Here is a 21864-nt window from a genome sequence, read left to right on the forward strand (position 1 = left end):
ATATATAAATATTTTTTTTTATAATTCTTGCAGAATTATGTGCCTATACTTCTCGATACCAGTCTTTACTAATTATAAATATATTTATGTTCGTATAATTGTTTTCAGAAAAATAAAGTTTAACTTAATTAAGTATATCTTTTAAACTTAGAATCATAGTCATCTTAGTAAAAGTCTTAACCAATTTTTGTTTTTAATCCCTAGTTCCTTCCTATTCCTTCGTTCACTATTATACAACATTATTATTAGATAATCCAACACAGAATGAATGATGGATGTCTACACAATAAGATTAAAATGTATAACTGCTTTGTTACTAATTCCGTTTTTTCAAAAGTTATGTCTAAATTTATTTAAAATTCAAGGATGTGTTCGAAAAAAAACCGCTCGGATCCGTCGATTTTTATTTCAAGTTGCGCATTTTTGTAGGTAAAGTTTGTATATACAGGGTTGCTGAAAATAAATTACGACCATCAACTTCATTTTTTTAAATGAAAATACTTTTTTTTATTTCATTTTTGAATTTCGCGTGGAATTCTACGTATGTTTCATGCATCATGTCCTATACCTAAAGTCAACAGTTATCGAAAAAAAGACGTCCAAACATTATTATTAAAGTTCACCTTACAAGTTACCTTACCTCTGAGAATTTTTATACAGAGTAAAATTCCATTCATTCGTGTTTTTTTATTGTTGGCTGGCGACCGTGTATTTTCATAGAAAAAGTATGACAGTTGTACGCCAAACAGATATTGTCAGGTGTGAAGTGTATGAGCAAAGTTGCGGATTTCACAATGGTAAAGTTAAAGGAACGAGAAAAAATAGAAATTCTGTGCATGGTTGGGTTTGGTGATAGAACACGTACTCAAAGAAAAGCTGCTCAATTATTCAATGAAATCCATCCTGATCGTCCTTCGATATGTCAAAAGGTGGTGAGTAGAATAGAGGCTAAATTTAAAGAATTCGGTCATGTTAAAGATCTGCCGAAATCTGGTCGTCCTGCTCGAGATCAAAATTATCAACTTGACGTTTTGCTTTCTTTGGAAGAACATCCATGCACTCCTCTGTCGCAGATTGGAGCAAATTTACACATGGCGAAATCTATAGTTCACCAAATAGTTAAAAAACCCCAAATATCACCCCTAAAAAGTTATTCCTGTGCAAGAGTTATTTGATGACGATTTCGATAGGCGAATGGTTTTGTGAACGCTTACAAAACATGTGCAACCTAAATAATAATTTAGTAACAAATATTATTTTTTCCGATGAAGCCACGTTCTGTTTGAATGGTAGTGTGAACAGACAAAATTGTCGATATTGGGCAACAGAAAATCCGCATTAGATGATGGAGGTAAACAGCCAGTACCCTCAAAAACTAAATGTGTGGTATGGAATAGTGCGCGGAAGAGTAATAGGTCCCTTTTTCTTTGAACAGACTTTAACGGGACAAGTGTATCTCGATTTTCTCCAATTTGAACTAGTTCCAGCATTATTTCCAAATTGGACCCAGACTATCCTGACGAAGAACTAATTTTCCAGCAAGATGGCGCTCCTCCGCACTATGCTGCCACTGTGCGTAAATTTTTGGATGAAACCTTTCCCAATCGGTGGATAGGAAGGAGAGGACCCATCGAATGGCTTGCTAGGTCACCTGACCTAACACCAATGGACTTTTTTTTGTGGGGATACCTCAAGTCGAAGGTATTTGTTAATAGGCCAAATAATCTAGACTACTTGAAAGACAGAATTCGCTGAGAAGTGCGCGCCATAACTCCGGAAATGATTGAAAATGTGCAACGAGACTTTATTGATCGCCTTGGATATTGTCAAACCGTGAATGGCAACCATTTTGAACATTTAACTTAATTTTTGTTCTTTTTTTATTTGTTACATGAATCGTGTTTTTTTCGATAACTGTTGATTTTAGGTATAGGTATAGGTCATGATGCATGAAACATACGTAGAATTCCACGCCAAATTCAAAGATGAAATAAAATAAAGCGTTTTCATTTGAAGACCACAGGCAAAGAAGGCGCTATGTCAAAGAACGAAATTTCAAGAAAACCCGTTCTAAAGCATTGGAACCTTTATTTTTGTTCGTTGGGGTGAGTAATATTCCAAATAAATGATACACAAATGTAGCTTTCATGTTTATTATTAATGTTTATCTAGTAAATTAAATCAAATAGTAAATAAATTCTACAAAAAGAAGAAAAAGACACCTCATTATAGAAAAAAAGGTTAAAACGCAGTTTGTCATATTATGATTTATTACAAAACATTATGATTCTTAATCTAAGAGTTTCATAAAAAAAAATCTTAATTGTCTAAAATTATTAATAGTAGCAATAATTAAGTTTTGTGATGGCTAGTGTCAGTTTCTTGAAAATGGAATGCTGTCAAAGTATTGCTGAGCCTCCGATTCACAAAATTTTTTAAGATCTTGTAAATCCTTCCACTTTGCGTGGCTCAATGGTAATGGACCTAAAATTTTAAATTCCCTATAATAGTAAAACTATTTAAAAATTTGTCATACACTAAACTTACCATCAAATAACAAATCGGGAAGGTAAAATTCTCCAGCTTTAAGCAGTTTATTAGGTCGAAATTTTCTGTCTGTTATGGGGCATGATTCCCACATCCCATTGTAGCTGTTTCTGAAGTAGATTAATTGGGGATGTTCTCTCATAATCTTAAGTTCTCTTATCGGTCTGTTGAAAAGGGACATTTTCTTCTATATCTGAGCTTCAAAAAGGACGTCCAGTTTCTAAAAAGATCTTGTTTGGCTTCAACAACTTCAAAGGGCACAGGCCTTGCCCTAGCAGATTTGAAGTCATCATACCAGTCCGTGGGTAATTCTGCACGTATTTTTTGGTTAATGAGACCAAAATATTTGTCACATTCCATGTAACTATGGCCTCTGATTGGGAATGTTATTTTAACTGAATCTAGTTTCTTTTCAGTATGTACTATGTAATGAAGAGCACGAATTAAAGTGTAATTTTTATTTTGGCCTCCACACGAGTCACAAAAAATCTCCAAATGTCGAACATATTCACCAAGAAAGTTAAATAAAAAAATGATAAAGTAGAGAGCTAACGGAGTCACTACCTTTATTTCCAGTAATTTCTGGAGTCATGTAAAACACTGATTGGGATGTGGATAAAACATGAATGTTGAATGAATAGATGGAAAGTTGTCTTTCGTAATAAACATCATTCGTTGTTATATTAGGAACTGGCAGATTTTTTGCGTAATCTAAGCAGATAGCTTCTGTAGAAATGCTCTTCTGGCTGTTTTTCTTTGCATTTCGTTTCCTCTGGTAAAATACTTCTGCTTTTAATATGTGTAACTTGTTTTCCATTTCAAGTTTTTTTTATGTTTCTCTCTATTTGTTGATATTTTACAGATATTTTGTCTTCCATGCTTTGTTTACTAGCTTCCAATCCTTTTATTTTCGCCAAATGTGTATCACACTCACTGCAGGTGTCTGACCTTGGAAAGCCGAAAGCTATATTAAATTCTGAACTAAATATAGTTCGATATGTTTCATATGAAACTTTTATTAGGGGAAACTTCTCTTCAAACATTTTAAACATCTTTTTAATGTTCAAGTCTTCAGGCAAATAAACTTTGGTGGTTTTTTTTAGGCTATAGTGGGTGTTACGCCCTTTAAAAGATTTAATATGATCCCGGACTAAGTTTCTGGAGTTCTCTGAAAGCTTATGAGGACGATTCAAGTGTTTGCCCCTGCGGTCACGTGGAGCCTCACCTTTTTGTTTTAAGGACCTTTGCAGTACTTCCAGTTTTTTCCTTTTAATGCCATGCATCGCCAAAAAAGCTTTTTGACACACCTGCTTTTCTTGTATGCTTCCATTGGCAGAGAATCTTATTCTATAATGATAGGAGGCATCGTGAAGTACAGCAGGTTCTTCTGTTTTGCGAGGCCTTCTCTGTTTTATTGGTAATACTTTGATTAAACCGCATAAGTAGATATTTTGCTCATCAACCGAATTTAATTCGTTAAACCGCCTAATTACTTGTAACCTTTCTACTTCGGGCACATTTTCAAAGCACTTGTAACGTTTGCAACCACAATCTTTGCCAATAACATGACTTCTTAAGTTGATTTTTTTTATAACATCACTTAATTTTCCATACCGTTTCCTTTTTTTAGTTCGAAAATTCAAGGCAGGCACTACTACATCACTACTTTCAGATTCCGACATAATTATTATTTTTACATCAAGCACCACGTGTTGCAATAAACAAACTAAGCCATAATTTACTACGAAATGCAAATAAATAACAAAAAAGCAAAGGTTTAGTCTGACTAAGCGCCTTCTTACCCAGCACCGCACTGACATGGCGCCTTTTTAGGCTGTTCGTCAACATTAAGAATTGAAATCTTGAGTTTAGTTGTGGGATGGGATCGAAGGAATAAAAACAAACGTCACTTTATGTACTGGCCAACGTTTCGCAATAATTTTATTGCTTCATCAGGGCCCTAAGGTAACAAAAAAGACACAATAAAAAAGGATTATTATATATAAACAAAATTTAACTTTTTGGGGTTATGTTGATACCACCAAAAAAGAAAAAAACAGAAAAACAAAAAAAAAAAAAAAAAAAAAACAACAAAATCTTAGATTTGAATTAAAAAAAAATTACACAACAAAAAAAAAAAAAAAAAAAAATGATAAAATTGCTTACATAACAGTGTGATTTTGCTTGTCATAAAAAATCATGTTTACAGGACACACAGGTAACATAGAATATATAAAATATTGTTTTTTTAACAAAAACGGTTTAAATTGATGGGTTGTATCACAGACAGTTGCTTTAAAATTGATTCTACGGTGTACAATAATAATTTAGCATCTAGCCAGAAAAACCGGGTATGCGAGAACACAATAGACGCATTCTTTTTAGTGATAAGAACCAAAACAGTCCCAAAAGTTTACATTTTGATTTGATCTATTAGATTAAAATAAGAGGAACTTGGATTGTCTATATCCGTTCTTTTATTTACCGCATTATTATGTTTTTTTATGTTTATCATTTCGGCTAGAAGTCTCTTTTTAAAAAGCTGCTGTTGGCCCATAATTGTAGTCTTGCCAAAATTAAAATTGTGTCCTGTATTCATTTTGTGCTCAGCTAAAGCAGTAGGGTATATTTCTGAACTAGGTTGTATTTCTGAACTATCTTTTAATGTACCTTTTTTCTGTAGGTACGTTAATGACATAATCACGGCAATTCCAAATAAAAAAGAAAACGAAATTCTATCAGTCTTCAATAGTTTCCATCCACGTTTACAATTCACTATCGAACAAGAAATTAACCGTAGTCTTCCATTTTTGGATGTTAAAGTCATAAGATCCACAGATGGTACCATAAAAACAGATTGGTATCAAAAACCAACTTTTTCAGAACGCACTTTAAATTATTTTTCAGAACATCCTATGACACACAAAATAAATGTAATAAAAAACCTAAAACATCGGTGCTTGAGACTTTCTAGTCCAGAATATCATAAAAAAAACCTTCATTATGTTCGGACAATTTTAAAGAAAAACAACTACCCCCTATCAATTATTAAAAAAATAATTAACGACACCGAGAACATTACTCAAAATATTACACGAAACAATGAAAATAATCAATTGGCTTATTTCAAGATTCCTTACATTAACACACTTTCTCATAAAATTAAAAAGACCATACAATCAAAATCTGATGTTATTAAAATCTCAGAAAGAAGTGAAAACTTGGTAAGAAAACATTTCTTTACGAAGCTTAAAACTAAAGACGCCTTTGATTTACATTCTAACATTATTTATAAAATACCTTGCTCTGGGTGTGATGTGTGTTACATTGGTCAGACGGGTAGATATTTGAGGCAGCGCCTATACGAACATGAGTATGATTGTAGGAATTTAGCCCTTAAAAAAAACCCTACTGCTTTAGCTGAGCACAAAATGAATACAGGACACAATTTTAATTTTGGCAAGACTACAATTATGGGCCAACAGCAGCTTTTTAAAAAGAGACTTCTAGCCGAAATGATAAACATAAAAAAACATAATAATGCGGTAAATAAAAGAACGGATATAGACAATCTAAGTTCCTCTTATTTTAATCTAATAGATCAAATCAAAATGTAAACTTTTGGGACTGTTTTGGTTCTTATCACTAAAAAGAATGCGTCTATTGTGTTCTCGCATACCCGGTTTTTCTGGCTAGATGCTAAATTATTATTGTACACCGTAGAATCAATTTTAAAGCAACTGTCTGTGATACAACCCATCAATTTAAACCGTTTTTGTTAAAAAAACAATATTTTATATATTCTATGTTACCTGTGTGTCCTGTAAACATGATTTTTTATGACAAGCAAAATCACACTGTTATGTACGCAATTTTATCATTATTTTTTTTTTTTTTGTTGTGTAATTTTTTTTTAATTCAAATCTAAGATTTTGTTGTTTTTTTTTTTTTTGTTTTTTTGTTTTTTTCTTTTTTGGTGGTATCAACATAACCCCAAAAAGTTAAATTTTGTTTATATATAATAATCCTTTTTTATTGTGTCTTTTTTGTTACCTTAGGGCCTTGATGAAGCAATAAAATTATTGCGAAACGTTGGCCAGTACATAAAGTGACGTTTATTTTTATTCCTTCGATCCCATCCCACAACTAAACTGAAGATTTCAAACCTATAGGATCGCAACTAGAATTTATTAAGAATTGAAATTACTCCTGACTGAGCGCATTTATAGCCTGAACGATAGGATAGGGTTAAACTTTTGAAATTTTTCTAATAAATGGCACTGATAACTCAATCTCCTTAAAAATTGACAAAGCGCCTTCTTTGCCTGTGGTCTTCATTTGAAAAAATGAAGTTGATGGTCGTAATTTGTTTTTGAGCAACCCTGTATATACAAACTTCAGGTACAAAGATGCGCAACTTGAAATTAAAATCGACGGGTCCGAGCGTTTTTTTTTCGAACACACCCCTGAATTTTAAATGAATTTAGACATAACTTTTGGGATGCACTGTATAGGTAGGTGTGTTTAATGTTCAAATAATTAGGAGCGTTTCATCAGGCGCGGACTAATGAATATTCTTGGAGCTTGGAATACGACTACTGCGTTCTAGGATTTACCGCCCCTATTTGAGCCAGTAGTTCACAGACATCGCATAGTAACCTAACCTTAAACGTGTTTATGTTGCCGACTATTGCCCAAAAAGGGAATCAAAAAAGTTAAAAATATAACGGTTTGAGTTTACTGGGGGTGCAAGTGGAGTTTTTTCTTAATTCCTAAACTCAACATTATGGACAGTTATTAAAAGGAAGAGTACTGTTGTGTCTGCTAGAAGTTAGTTTAGATTTTAGAAAAATACATATATAGGTTTCAGGTAAGTTAATATAGGGTGTTTCATAAGTCATGATATAAAGTAAAAACTAAATTAGGTAATATAGAGATGTTGATTTGTCATAAAAAAGTTATATTGCAGTTGAAAGGAATATTGGTTTTCCAATGACATACACACATTTAGTTAGTTATCAAATTTAAAAAAGACTTATGACCAGGACTCAAATTTAAAATTGCATAGTTGTGGTATGTTATATTTAAGTCCTAATTATTATTTTGTGCAAAATTATGTAAAAAAAAACTTTTTTTTGTCAGTTTTTTTGTTAATATCTTGAAAACTATTAGTGGCATGATAACAGTTCACAATACATGAAATTCTCTACAATTTGTGTTTAAGTAATTTATCACTTTAATAATTTTTTAAAAAAATATGTTTTATAAATAATTTGACGTTTTTGCCAATTACTTAATTGAATTTGAGTTTTAGACAAAATAACAGGAATAATTATTTTAATTATAACAATTTACATTTTTGAATTACCTTTAATTTGACATATTAAACTTTATAATACAGTCAACTTTTGCCTGTCTTGAACATGGACATGTTCATAAAACATCTTTAAATATCTACTCTTCAGTTAAAAAGGCATTTTTTCATTCAGGGAAAAAAGCAAAATCAGATCTTGTATTTTAGTTCCAGCTAAATCAGCACCTGATTAATATTCGTTGAGAATTTGGTTTTCCTTTTTCACCGATAAAAATTCTTTTTCCATAGTTCAGATGCCAACTTGTCTCAGAGATGCCTTAGAAGGCAAGCAATGGGACTGGAAAAAATAAATCGCACTGCTTCTATTGGCTGCAGAAAGACTGGGCTTTATACCTCCATTATTTGTAAATGTTTCTAAGATTATTTATTTATTTATTAGCGCAATCCATTTATAAGTTCCAAGTTCCAAATTTAGTAAAAAGTATCAAAAATCTTAAATCACTAAATATAAAACAAAATTACAGTAAGTGAAGTAAATCATTTAACACAGCAACACATTTCTACAATTGAAGAAAGAATAATTTAATAAATTTGTTTTAGCTTTTGCTTAAAAATATGAAATTTAGATTAAACAGATTTATTTGTCCTAGCAGGCCACTAGCGCTGAGATCCAGTCATGTAGTTGGTTGAATGCTATGGCATGAATGCCATAGTATGATATAACAAAAATTTAGAATATGCGATATTTCAAGAAAGAAATCTCAGTTTAATGAGTAACAACAACTGAGAACAGTCCATAGCAACTTTTATTACTTTATGTAAAAAACATAGATCTAATAGAATTCTTCTTGATTCCAATATAGGCAAATTTAGACTATCCCTTACCCACTGATAATTATGTTCATTCATATGTCCACTTCTAAGTGCGGCAATTCTCAAAAACTTATTCTATACTGAGCGGTACCGAAGTAACAATTATTGTTAGATGAGGACCAAATAACTGACACATATTCTAAAATCAAGGGAGCAATAAAATTCTAAAAGTAAACATAGACAACACTTGACTTCTGAATGAAACCAAGCACCTTCATTTCCCTATTTGTTACACAATTGATGTGGATTTCAAATGATGATTTTGAGTTCATCCAGATGCCCAAGTCAGAAATTTCGGATTTAGAGCTAATTGGAAGGTTATTTACTTACTTAATTAAAATTTAAAAGTTTTCTTTGCTTTGAAAAGTTATTTTGGGGCATTTATTAGTAAGTGACATTCTGTTTAAATTACACCATTAATGATTAAAGATCCTGTTCTAGAACATCCTAGGACTCAATACTTTTTAAGAAATCAACATCATTCACAAACAATAATCAATAATCGAATATAAATCAGAAGAGGCAAACAAAACAGGGCCACAATGGGAATACACCACAAGGTTAATAGTCTTGATAGTACACATACTTCACTAAATAATGAGCATGCAAGATTGACCACTTGAGTTTTCCCTCTAGCAATCCATTGAAGAAGAGGATCCTATGATTGACTTGATTAAAGATTTAGAGAAATCTGTGTGGACCGAGTCAACCTGGGATTCCCCCTCCAAAGTATTGTATATGTGATTAACATACAAAACCAAATTGACATCAGCAGATCTTCCCTTTATAAGTCAAAATTATTCTAGATTTAAAACAGTTCTAAAACTTTAGCTTATTGTCCTACTAACAAGACAATCCAGTAATTCTAGTAACTCTGATAAGTTACACATAGCGCGATTGTTGGTTATATAACTTCTATTTCCAAAAAAACCGGTTTTAAAAAGCCTTTTTTCCAAGAAGAAGATAAAAAAACCTGATGAAGTAGAGATGAATTTAAAACTATCCGTCGGTCTTGTAAAGTACATTGTATGAGCATATTTTCTGGTGAGCTCTGAATTGATATAATAATTATTCAATGATCCCTTAATATAAGTGGCGAAAAAGGAGGATTTGTGAAACTCTGCAGCAAAAATTTAAAATTTTTACAGAAAAACCTTTTCCACGATTTGCACTTGTAAAACAATGTAAAAAAAGTATCAAACATCTTATCACTCAATATAAAACAAAATTACAGTAAGTGAAGTAAATCATTTAACACAGTAACACATTTCTAACAAGACTACAATTGAAGAAAGAATAATTTAAAAAATGTGTTTTCCCTCTTGCTTAAAAATATGAAATTTAGAGTTAAACAGATCTATTTGTCCTAGCAGGGGCCACTACCGCTGAGATCCAGTCATGTAGTTGGTTGAATGCTATGGCATGAATGCCATAGTATGATATAACAAAAATTTAGAATATGCGATATTTCAAGAAAGAAATCTCAGTTTAACGAGTAACAACAACTGAGAACAGTCCATAGCAACTTTTATTACTTTATGTAAAAAACCTAGATCTAATAGAATTCTTCTTGATTCTAATATAGGAAAATTTAGACTATCCCTTACCCACTGATAATTATGTTCATTCATATGATGTCCACTTTTAAGTGCGGCAATTCTCAAAAACTTATTCTGTACTTTTTTGAGCGGCCCAAAGTAACAATTATTGTGAAATGAGGACCAAACAACTGACACATATGCTAAAATTGGTCTAACAAGGCGGCAATAAAATTTTAAAAGTAAACATAGACAACACCTTGACTTCTGAATGCAACCAAGCACCTTCATTTCCCTATTTGTTACACAATTGATGTGGATTTCAAATGATGATTTTGAGTTCATCCAGATGCCCAAGTCAGAAATTTCTGATTTACAGCTAATTGGAAGGTTATTTACTTACTTAATTAAAAATTAAAAGTTTTCTTTGCTTTGAAAAAGTAATTTTGGGGCATTTATTAGTAAGTGACATCCTGTTTAAATTACACCATTAATGATTGAAAATTTTGTTCTAGAACACTTAAGGACTCAATACTTTTTAAGAGTTCAACAGCATTCACAAACAATAATCAATAATTGAATATAAATCAGAAGAGGCAAACAAAACAGGGCCACAATGGGAATACACCACAAGGTTAATAGTCTTGATAGTACACATACTTCACTAAATAATGAGCATGCAAGATTGACCACTTGAGTTTTCCCTCCAGCAATCCATTGAAGAAGAGGATCCTATGATTGACTTGATTAAAGATTTAGAGAAATCTGTGTGGACCGAGTCAACCTGGGATTCCCCCTCCAAAGTATTGTATATGTGATTAACATACAAAACCAAATTGACATCAGCAGATCTTCCCTTTATAAGTCGAAATTATTCTAGATTTAAAACAGTTCTAAAACTTTAGCTTATTGTCCTACTAACAAGACAATCCAGTAATTCTAGTAACTCTGATTAGTTACACATAGCGCGATTGTTGGTTATATAACTTCTATTCCCAAAAAAACCGGTTTTAAAAAGTTTTTTTTCCAAGAAGAAGATAAAAAAACCTGATGAAGTAGAGATGAATTTAAAACTATCCGTCGGTCTTGTAAAGTACATTGTATGAGCATATTTTCTGGTGAGCTCTGAATCGATATAATAATTATTCAATGATCCCTTAATATAAGTGGCGAAAAAGGAGGATTTGTGAAACTCTGCAGCAAAAATTTAAAATTTTTACAGAAAAACCTTTTCCACGATTTGCACTTGTAAAACAATGTAAAAAAAGTATCAAACATCTTATCACTCAATATAAAACAAAATTACAGTAAGTAAAGAAAATCATTTAACACAGTAACACATTTCTAACAAGACTACAATTGAAGAAAGAATAATTTAAAAAATGTGTTTTCCCTTTTGCTTAAAAATATGAAATTTAGAGTTAAACAGATTTATTTGTCCTAGCAGGGGCCACTACCGCTGAGATCCAGTCATGTAGTTGGTTGAATGCTATGGCATGAATGCCATAGTATGATATAACAAAAATTTAGAATATGCGATATTTCAAGAAAGAAATCTCAGTTTAACGAGTAACAACAACTGAGAACAGTCCATAGCAACTTTTATTACTTTATGTAAAAAACATAGATCTAATAGAATTCTTCTTGATTCCAATATAGGCAAATTTAGACTATCCCTTACCCACTGATAATTATGTTCATTCATATGATGTCCACTTCTAAGTGCGGCAATTCTCAAAAACTTATTCTATACTGAGCGGCCCGAAGTAACAATTATTGTTAGATGAGGACCAAACAACTGACACATATTCTAAAATCAAGGGAGCAATAAAATTCTAAAAGTAAATATAGACAACACTTGACTTCTGAATGAAACCAAGCACCTTCATTTCCCTATTGGTTACACGACTGATGTGGATTTCAAATGATGATTTTGAGTTCATCCAGATGCCCAAGTCAGAAATTTCTGATTTAAAGCTAATTGGAAAGTTATTTACTTACTTAATTAAAATTTAAAAGTTTTCTTTGCTTTGAAAAGTTATTTTGGGGCATTTATTAGTAAGTGACATCCTGTTTAAATTACACCATTAATGATTAAAGATCCTGTTCTAGAACACTTAAGGACTCAATACTTTTTAAGAAATCAACATCATTCACAAACAATAATCAATAATCGAATATAAATCAGAAGAGGCAAAACAAAACAGGGCCACAATGGGAATACACCACAAGGTTAATAGTCTTGATAGTACACATACTTCACTAAATAATGAGCATGCAAGATTGACCACTTGAGTTTTCCCTCCAACAATCCATTGAAGAAGAGGATCCTATGATTGACTTGATTAAAGATTTAGAGAAATCTGTGTTGACCAAGTCAACCTGGGATTCCCCCTCCAAACTATTGTATATGTGATTAACATACAAAACCAAATTGACATCAGCAGATCTTCCCTTTATAAGTCGAAATTTTTCTAGATTTAAAACAGTTCTAAAACTCCAGCTTATTGTCCTACTAACAAGACAATCCAGTAATTCTAGTAACTCTGATAGAGTGATTGTTGGTTATATAACTTCTATTTCCAGAAAAACAGGTTTTGAAAAGCTTTTTTTCCAGGAGGCAGATAAAAAACCTGATGAAGAAGAGATGAATTTGAAACTATCCATTGGCCATGTAAAGTACATTGTATGAGCATATTTTCTGGTAAGCTCTGAATCGATTTTCCCATGATTTGCACTTGTGAAACAATGTATTTAAGCATAATATAAAGATCTGGAAATAGTCTAGTTGATTTATGAGAGAAGAAATTACGTTTTGTCAACATGTCCATGTTCAAGCTTGGATTGCCAGGCATGAGTTGATTGCATTGATTGCAAGTTCAATATGTGTCAAATGCAAAAATCATTTAATGCTTCTCAAAATTCTTTTGATTATTTAAAAAAAAAATCAAATGCAGTTGGGTCAACCAATACTCAACAAATAATCTAGTCAACCAGTAATTCTAAAGTTCATCATCTTTAATCAGTGCAACTTCATGAAAAGGTTGCTTGAATAATATGGTTACAAAAAATATTCCCTGTTTTATGTTAAACATAAATATTAGGATAACAGGTCAACAATATTAGAAATAATTTAAATAAAACAGTAAGAGAATATATATGGTTTTTGATCTAAAAGTTATATCCTAGTATCTAATGTGATTTAAGGGTCAAATTTGGAACCCTTTTTTTAATAGCTTTCTATTTTTCATTTCTTCTTCAACAAACTAAAATGAAATTAATTATGTACCATAATGTATATGTAAAAGAACATACTAACTTGGAAGATGGAAATGAAAAATTAGAGAAAAATGTGAAAAATTAAATTTTAGTATTCATGCTGATAATATGACTAGTAGTGGCACTAAAATGATGCAATAATAATGATCAATATATGAAAATGCAAAACAAACCTTATATACATCTTTTGCTGTAACAAATCTACTGTAAGGCAGGGAATTGTATCCCTTTTATGGATATTTGCTAATGTACACAGAAACAAATTTCATTAAGAATAGAACATGGTCTGATTTTCTTCTAGAAATTATTTACAAGTCACTATTCCTTTTCCATGATTTCCTTTTCTTTTAAAGTAGACCAGTTAACACTATAAATAATAATTTAATCTATAAACTACCAGTATGAACTAACTAAAGTATACAAATCGTCGCCTCAATGCAGAACTATTGTTAGTCGCAAAAAGCGACATTTTACAGGAGAAGGTATTTTTTATTTTTTTCTTAAACTAAATTATATTTGTCAATGAAAGTCATGAATCTCTATTAAAATTAAAGTACGAGATTAATGCTAATAACTTTTAGACTCTATGTTTATGAATAATCAAATTTATGGACTTACAATAGATAATGAAATGTGACTTACTGCCCCTATAAACCTTATAGGGACCTAAATTATACATTTTAGAATTCCTAAAAAATAACATAACATGGAAATTTAACTAAGTATTTTAAAATAGGTTATTCACTGTCCTCATCGTTTTTATTAGATTGAGTTGTAAACGGTAAAGTTTAAAAAAATCATAATACGGAGTAGTCATGACTCCTTTTTTACAGAGTTAGATTAAATGGTCATACTTTTTCTTTTGAAGAGGAATTTTTTTATCATAGAGACATTTGAGGTGTACATCACAAACCTGAATATTAACTTTTTTCCTTCCCTTTTCTAACAAATTTATTTTCTTAAAAGTACTGTCATACTATGTTTTAAAAAATAAAACATTTGAGACGTTTGGATCAAACATGATTATTTTAAACTTTTGTGTAAACTTTATCGTTATCCTCGTCTCTATCAAAATTAATAGCTGTTTTTATTTGAAGATCTTTTAAGTCATATACCTAATCTTGAGATAACTCATGGACGCAATATAATGGTGATTTTTTCTTAGCCGTTCTTACTAGTGTATACCATTGATCTGGTGTAAATATTGGAATGTTTCTGGAGGCCCTTTCAATGACGCTGTGAACACTATCGCCTTCAGATTGGGTATGTCCAGGTTCAAGAAATGTATGGCGAATTGTCATAGAGTATTTCGGCGGTAAATAGTTATACAGGGTGTTTCAGAACTATGGGATCAAACTTCTAGGGGTTGTTCAGTGCAACAGTAGAATCCATTTGAGTATAGGAACCCATGTCCGGAAATGTGTCACTACGCCACTACGGCCCTAAGAAGCATTTAAATTTAGAAAAAATATTAATTACCTAAATAGGATCTGATGCATTTATTTTTACCTTTTGTATATGATACCATCACAACAATTGTTCAAAATATCTTGCTCCATCCTCAATACACCGATTTAAACGCCGCACATGATTTCGGCGGATTACACTAAAAATTTGATCCTCGTTTTGAATGATTTCAGATGCTGCTGTTATTCGTCCAATTAAGTGTAGCTCTGATTCTAATGGAGTTTCGTAGACTAAAGACTTTACATGTCCCCACAAGAAAAAATCGAGCGACGTTAAATCGGGTGACCTAGGAGCCCAAGAAACTGCTCCATCTCTGGCAATCCAACGGTGCCCAAACCGCTGAGCCAAATACTCGCGTACTTGTACAGCAAAGTGAGCCGGCGCTCCATCATGCTGAAACCACATTTGCTGTCTAACGTTTAGTGGAACATTTTCAAGGAGTTCTGGGAGAACTTCTTCCAAGAAACGCAGATAAATAGGTCCTGTTGACCGTTCCGGTAGAAGGTATGGCCCAATTAAATAATCATCAACAATACCTGCCCATACGTTGACAGACTAACGATTCTGATGTTTTCTTGGAAAAATTGCATAAGGATTTTCTTCGTCCCAAACATGACTATTCCTACTATTAAAAATACAGTTTCTTGTGAAAGAGGCTTCATCGGTCCACAAAACATATCGTAAAAAATTTGGTTGTGCAATGATGTGATCCAGAAGCCATCGACAAAATTGACTCTAAAAAACTCTAGGATGATAATCGGCTGCAGTCATACCTTGAACTTTCTAGAAGTGGTAAGGATGGAGTTGCTCGTGTAGTACCCGCCAGACAAAAGCGTTACTCGTATTCATATTCTTAAGGACGTCACGTGTGCTATTTGATGGTTCATCGGCAACTCGCTGAAGCACCTCTTCTTCAAATTCGACCGTTCTCGGTTCGAGCAACACCAGTATCATGCATCTTGGTCTTAAACATGCCTGTCTCAGCGAGCCGCCGATGAACCGCAATAAACTTTTTGTATCCAGGATGCTGTCATTCGGGATAACGTTCATGATACAACCGCGATGCTGCTCGTGCATTGCAGTTTGTTGCTCCATATGCCAAATGCATATCCGCCAATTCTTGATTGGTAAAGTTTTTCATTAGCAATAAATGTTTAAAAATTGTAAGCTATAAAATTTTTAAATATGACATTGATAAGCGTGGATTTTAAACAATTGTTGTTATGGTATTATGTACAAAAGGTAAAAATAAATGCAGCAGATCCTATTTAGGTAATTAATGTTTTTTTATAAATTTTAATGCGTCTTAGGGCCGTAATGGCGTAGTGACGCATTTCCGGACATGGGTTCCTATACTCAAATGGATTCTTCTGTTGCACTGAACAACCCCCAGAAGTTTGATCCCATAGTTCTGAAATACCCTGTATAAAGCAAAAGTAAATTTGTTTCGCTTTTGCCCGGCGCAATTGTCCGAATAAAAGGAAAACTCTCTAGCTCCTTTTTTTACTTGACTTTCAACAAAGAGCAACAAACAGCTACCTATATCAAATGAGCCCCTTTTACCAATTGACTCATACCACATATAACATTGACATTCTTTAGTGGCCAGGTTAAAGATTGTAAAATTATAGGCAGATAATTTAAGCTTATAATAGGCCAAACCAACATTTGATTGGGGTACTGGCAGAACTTGTTGAAGGTCATAAACAGCCACACACAAAGATTTTTTGTGAGAACCCATATCTTTGTCTTTTTTTTTAACTCTCGAGCTATTTTTTTTATTTTTATCTGCTCTTCCATTTTTGCTTTTTCCTCCACCGATGAGTTGTCATATTTGTGACAAGTATCGCACACATCTTTTTTGGGTTGGAAAAATGAAAGGTTAAATTCCCTGTTAACTATTTCCCGGTAAATACTTTCAAAAGCTGGTTTAGCAATGTGATTTTCTGTACAAAACTCTTGATAAAAAGTATACATTTTGGAAATATTTAAGGAAGATGGTAAATATTTTCGCTCAGTAGACTTTCGGCAGTAATGGCTTTCAATCGTTTCGAAGGAATTTATATCTTACCGAATCTTTAATTGTCTCATCTAGCTGAGAGTTTTTACAGGCTTTGCCTCTTCTATCTTCGGTTACCACACCAGTACTTCCCATCTTCTGAAATACGGTCTCTACCATCTGTCCACTTATACTCAACGTATTTAGAAAAAATGTTTTACATACTGGAACTGTTTTTTCGTTGTATGTGAGCATGTATCTTTAAGTAACTAGCCTTCTGCTAGCTAAGTTGTCATGTTCTGATTTTGTTGATCTTGGATGAGAACGTTGTGTATTTTGAACACTAACCTCCTTGGCAATATAATCACGCTGTCTATTAATGTCCTGTAAACCCCAAAAAGCTTTAAATATTGCAGAGCGTTCTTCTTCTGAGAAGTTCTCATTGCATTTCTTTCTACAATTTTGACAAGGCGGCTTGATACTCCTTTTATTCTGAAAATTTCCATTCCAGTTTTTGTATTCCGCTCCTCTATTCCTGGAAGATTTAATAATATTTCTTTTCCAACCACTCTTCTGCCTTTTCCTTTTCTTTGTTTTGCTTTTACCCTCAACATCAGCCTGATTTTCTTCGGAACGAAATCGGGATCTTCGCTACTGGAATTCGCAAACGGATCTTCTAACTCTGATGTTGATCACTTAGCTCATGACCTTCGACACTAACTTGTTCTTCAATATCGTGTTTTTGTTGTGCAAATAGCTCAGAGCCATTGCTTTGGAGGGAGTTAAAGAGGGAGCCAAAATTTGTATCAGCAAATAGCGTCGTTATTTCATGTGGAATTAAAGATGAAGGAGGTTGTATATTAGCGGAGTCCATCATAAGTTTTAGAAACATTTCTCTTTGGAAAAATGAGGATCTGGAAGAAATAAAGGGTTGCTTTTATTTTTTCTAGATTTGTCAGAGTCTAAGTTTTATTACCAACGTTGGGGTTACTAGAGTCCGCCAAGTTAAGGATTGGTACAGCCACGTGTTTCAAGCTTGCCGAAGTTGTTACCCTTGTAAAGGCGTAATTTTCAAATAATTTCAACATACAATACCCTCTCTAGTTATCGTAGTTCTGCACCAGCATCTTTGCACTGGTACTTCCGGTCTAGCAACGAATGGCTCTTCCCGGTCTTATGATTGATCCTTTCGTCGAGATTAGGCGCCATCTTTTTATAATTCTGGGTCGCATCTAGGTGCTTGGACTTTTGACTTGCTCGGAGAATAGGAACCGACTGGTCGGGATAGGTTTGGTTGCATGTATTTATGAGGTTTGGGTGTGATGGTATTGGACGCGAGCATGTGGAACAGACCACGCCCCCTCAGATTGCGGAACTTTTGGCTAGCGAGAAAAGGTTGGGCGGAGGTGTGAACGTAACCGGTCCTTTACGATGTTTTTTTGTTGATAAATTAGGTCTTTGGCGGTTGGATTGGGTTTTGTATGATGTTTATTTTTGTGTGGTTATTAAGGATCGGAATTAGGATTTGGACATGTTAGGAAGGAAACTAACGGACACTGCGAGAACCTAGACCTCGACTCCCAGCAATAGCTTGATCGCCGGGTTGGAGTTTAATTTCTCCAGTTTTGTCATTAAGTTATCGATTTTTTTTTCCAGGATCCCGTCGGGCAAACTTAAGAGATTTAGGAGATTTGTGTTTTTAATTCATAGCTCGGGCCGTTTCATGTGCGATGATGTATTGCCATCCTTTGGCTCCGCCCTCCTGTTATTAGAGTCCGAGTCGGTCGTTCTCAAGGTCTCACCGAAGCTTTTTTTTGGTTGTTTGTGTTTTTTATATTTGGGTTTTTTGGGCAGCGCCAATAGCTCACCGGATGGTCACCGCCGCAATTGCAACACTCAGCCGGGGTTGCTCTGTTTTTAACACATTCTGAATAGAAATATTCGCCCTTGCACTTGTGGCAACGCGGCTTTGCGTTGCAATTACTCAGGACATGACCATATTCCTGGCAGCGATGACACTGCCCAGTTTGCTACCTGTTTGCAATAGTCTGAGTCCTTAAGCGCTCAACGCGGACCCTAATATTTAAAACGGTTTTAAACCAGCCCAGTTCCTCCGGCTCAAACCCCATCGCTCTCAGCTCCTCCTCGACCTCTTCTAGCTTGAAGTTTTGGTCAAGTCCTCTCAATATCACGTTCAGTTTTCTGTCCTCCTCAAGGAAGAAGGAATGGAATTCCATTCCCTCCCCCTTGAGAAGTCCTGTTAGTGCCCGGTGGTCGTTAGGAGTTTTGGGGAAGAGCGCTAATCTCGAAATAAACTTGTATTTCGTGGCCCAGTTTTTTGTGTCTCTTAACACTACTTTTGGGACTTTGTTAATATTTGTGATGGGATCAGTGCTCCTCCCTTTGCCCGCTAGGGAAAGGTCGTTTAAGGGTATGTACAGTGGATTTTTTTTAAATTTTGGCGTAGGATTTTCGGTGGAGTTTTGGATGGGATCTGAGGCTGACGATGTTGAGGGGACTGGCTCCCTGTTTGTTGTTATTTCAGGGTGAACCAGTTCCGAGGCCGGCTCGCCTCCGTCTTGTGAGGGCGGAGACAGGCCCGCGTCTTCCCTGGTTCTTTTATTTTTACGTTCCTTTTGATTTCCATCACTAGCCAGACCCCCCTGTGCCGTCAGTTTTTCTGTGAGTTCGGAGTTTTTGATGGTAAGGGTTTCGTTTTGAGTCAACACCTCCCCGAGTTTACATTTCAAGTCCGAGATCTGCCCATTGAGAGATTGGTTTTCAGAGATTAACTTATTTATTTTTTGTTCAAACAATTGTACTCTCTCGATGATCTGAGAGTTTCTAAGTTTAATCTCATACATTTCTTTTGCGTTTATCTCAATTTGCAAATCTCGTTCCCGAATTTTCTCCTCGAGTTTGCGTACTCTTTCCTCGCTTTGCCTAATTTCCGCACTCTGGGGTGGCGCTTTGCCAGCTCCCAGGTCGGGGTTTGGAGTGGTTTTAAGTGATTTTGCTAGTCTGGGATCAGTACGGGATTTGGTACGGGGTTTAAGGAACTTAGAGGAGTCGTCCGAAGTCTTACCCCGCTCTCTCTCGTGTCTGCTTGTCGTTCTCTTGTAGTCTTCGCTTTTGGTGGATCTATCCGTTGAGTATCCATCGGACACGTCCATTCCTTGCTTGTTCTCTATTTTTTTTCGGCGATGGATTTTTCTGCACCAGGCTGACGCGCCTTGGGCTATTACACCAAAAATATCAAAAATCGAGCGGAGGGGGGAATGCTGCGCGTGGACTTACAATACTTCTGCATCCAATAAATATGGCTTCAAGCTATTATGTAATGTAATAAAGGCATTTTCTCAAAATTTGGACTTACAACAGTTCTGCATTGAGGCGACGAAATATTTTATGATAATTTTAATTGCCTAGCTAAAATTCGTCAGTTGAGTTTTTTTTTTGTTATAACTTTATCTATTTTTATTCATTCTATGTAGTATAAAATGTGGTACAGAAAATCATTATCTGGAATTGGAATATATCTGGAATGGACTGAAAAAACCAACAACTTTTTGAGATTTCTTATTTTAGGTTGTAGACTGTCAAAACTTAAATATGTATAACCAAATCCTTTTGTTCTTGTACTCCCCTTTGTCTTTGTATCTCCAGTTATGTTCAAAGAAACGTTTATTTAGACTTTCTAACATGTAAGTTAAACTACACGTATGTGTCGCACTAGGTAACTGCTAGAAAAATTATTATTTTAAAGGGTTGGATAATTTTTAATAGAATCCTAATTTTCCTAAAACATTTAAAATCATCAGTAAAAGGTAGTCTGGAATTTAGAATTCTTAGGTAGCTGCTGTGCTTAGTAGCCAAAAGCATTTAAACATTTAACTTTTTATTTTAGCATTAAAACGTAGGTACTAAGCATTTACACGCATAGTACCACCAGTCTAATCCAATAAGTTTTATCTAAACTTATACTTCTAGTTGTTTTATTGTAGTTTTCTTATTAAGACTAAATTACACTTTTTTTTTCAGGAAATGGATTTTAGAGAAAGTTATGTGATGCATAATACACTGCCCCTAGTATTTCGTTATTTATCTTTGACAGACATACTCAGATGCGCACAAGTTTGTAAACTATGGAATGTTGTAATAGAAAATACTCAATCATGGAAGACAATTAATTTAGAAAATGCCCACATTAATGTCCACTACATGTTTAAAGCATTAAGCGAAAAACATCGAGTTACAAATTTACGCCTAATTAATTGTACTTTGGACGTGAGTGATTTTGACTCAAATATCCTCAAAGAAATGCAAATCAAGCGATTGGAAATCTCTGAGACACCGTCTGTTTTGTTGAATAGTCTTAGTAGAGAGCTACCCACTTTGGAGGCACTTAAAGCAAAATGCTATGCATCCTTTAATGTTCTAGATTTGAGCGTTTTTTCCTCATTGGCTCACCTGACGGAGTTAAAACTTTACTGCAATAGGCAAGTCGATCATCTGGATGAACTTCTTTTAAATCTTGGACAAATCCGACATTTATACTTGCTCGGTTTGACAGCTGAGAGCATTAAAACTGATCCGACAGGAGAGTTGATTAGAGAGGCAACTCAAAAGATGCAGGAAAACGATTTACTAGAGTCTTTCGGTTTGGATCTAGAGCAACTACCAATAAATTTTCATATACTTTTAAGAAAGTTCGTCAAGTTGAAGAAATTAAGGCTAGAGAATTGTCGGAAATGGGACTGTAGAGCAGTTTTAACTGGTAAGCCTCTAGCTTTTATTTAAGATATCGGTAACAATATGTAATTGTGATATTCTATTATTCTCTTTTA

General features: G+C 33.9%; 1 protein-coding gene across 4 annotated transcripts in view; it reads left to right on the forward strand.

Annotated features, from left to right (window-relative positions):
* The window catches only part of LOC126745043 (uncharacterized), a 34281-nt gene that overhangs the window by 10237 nt on the left and 2180 nt on the right, over positions 1–21864 (forward strand). Inside the window, exons 1-2 of one of the 4 annotated variants that reach the window (XM_050452723.1) lie at positions 7168–7417; positions 21059–21794. In XM_050452723.1, the coding sequence (XP_050308680.1) occupies positions 21062–21794 (733 nt within the window). In that variant the 5' untranslated portion in view covers positions 7168–7417; positions 21059–21061. Of the gene's footprint in view, positions 1–7167; positions 7418–7487; positions 7621–12911; positions 12977–21058; positions 21795–21864 lie in introns of those variants that run through there. The other 3 variants (XM_050452724.1, XM_050452726.1, XM_050452725.1) reach the window with 3 other exon arrangements.

The sequence above is a fragment of the Anthonomus grandis genome, chromosome 15, assembly GCF_022605725.1.
Source record: "Anthonomus grandis grandis chromosome 15, icAntGran1.3, whole genome shotgun sequence".
Lineage (NCBI taxonomy): Eukaryota > Metazoa > Arthropoda > Insecta > Coleoptera > Curculionidae > Anthonomus > Anthonomus grandis.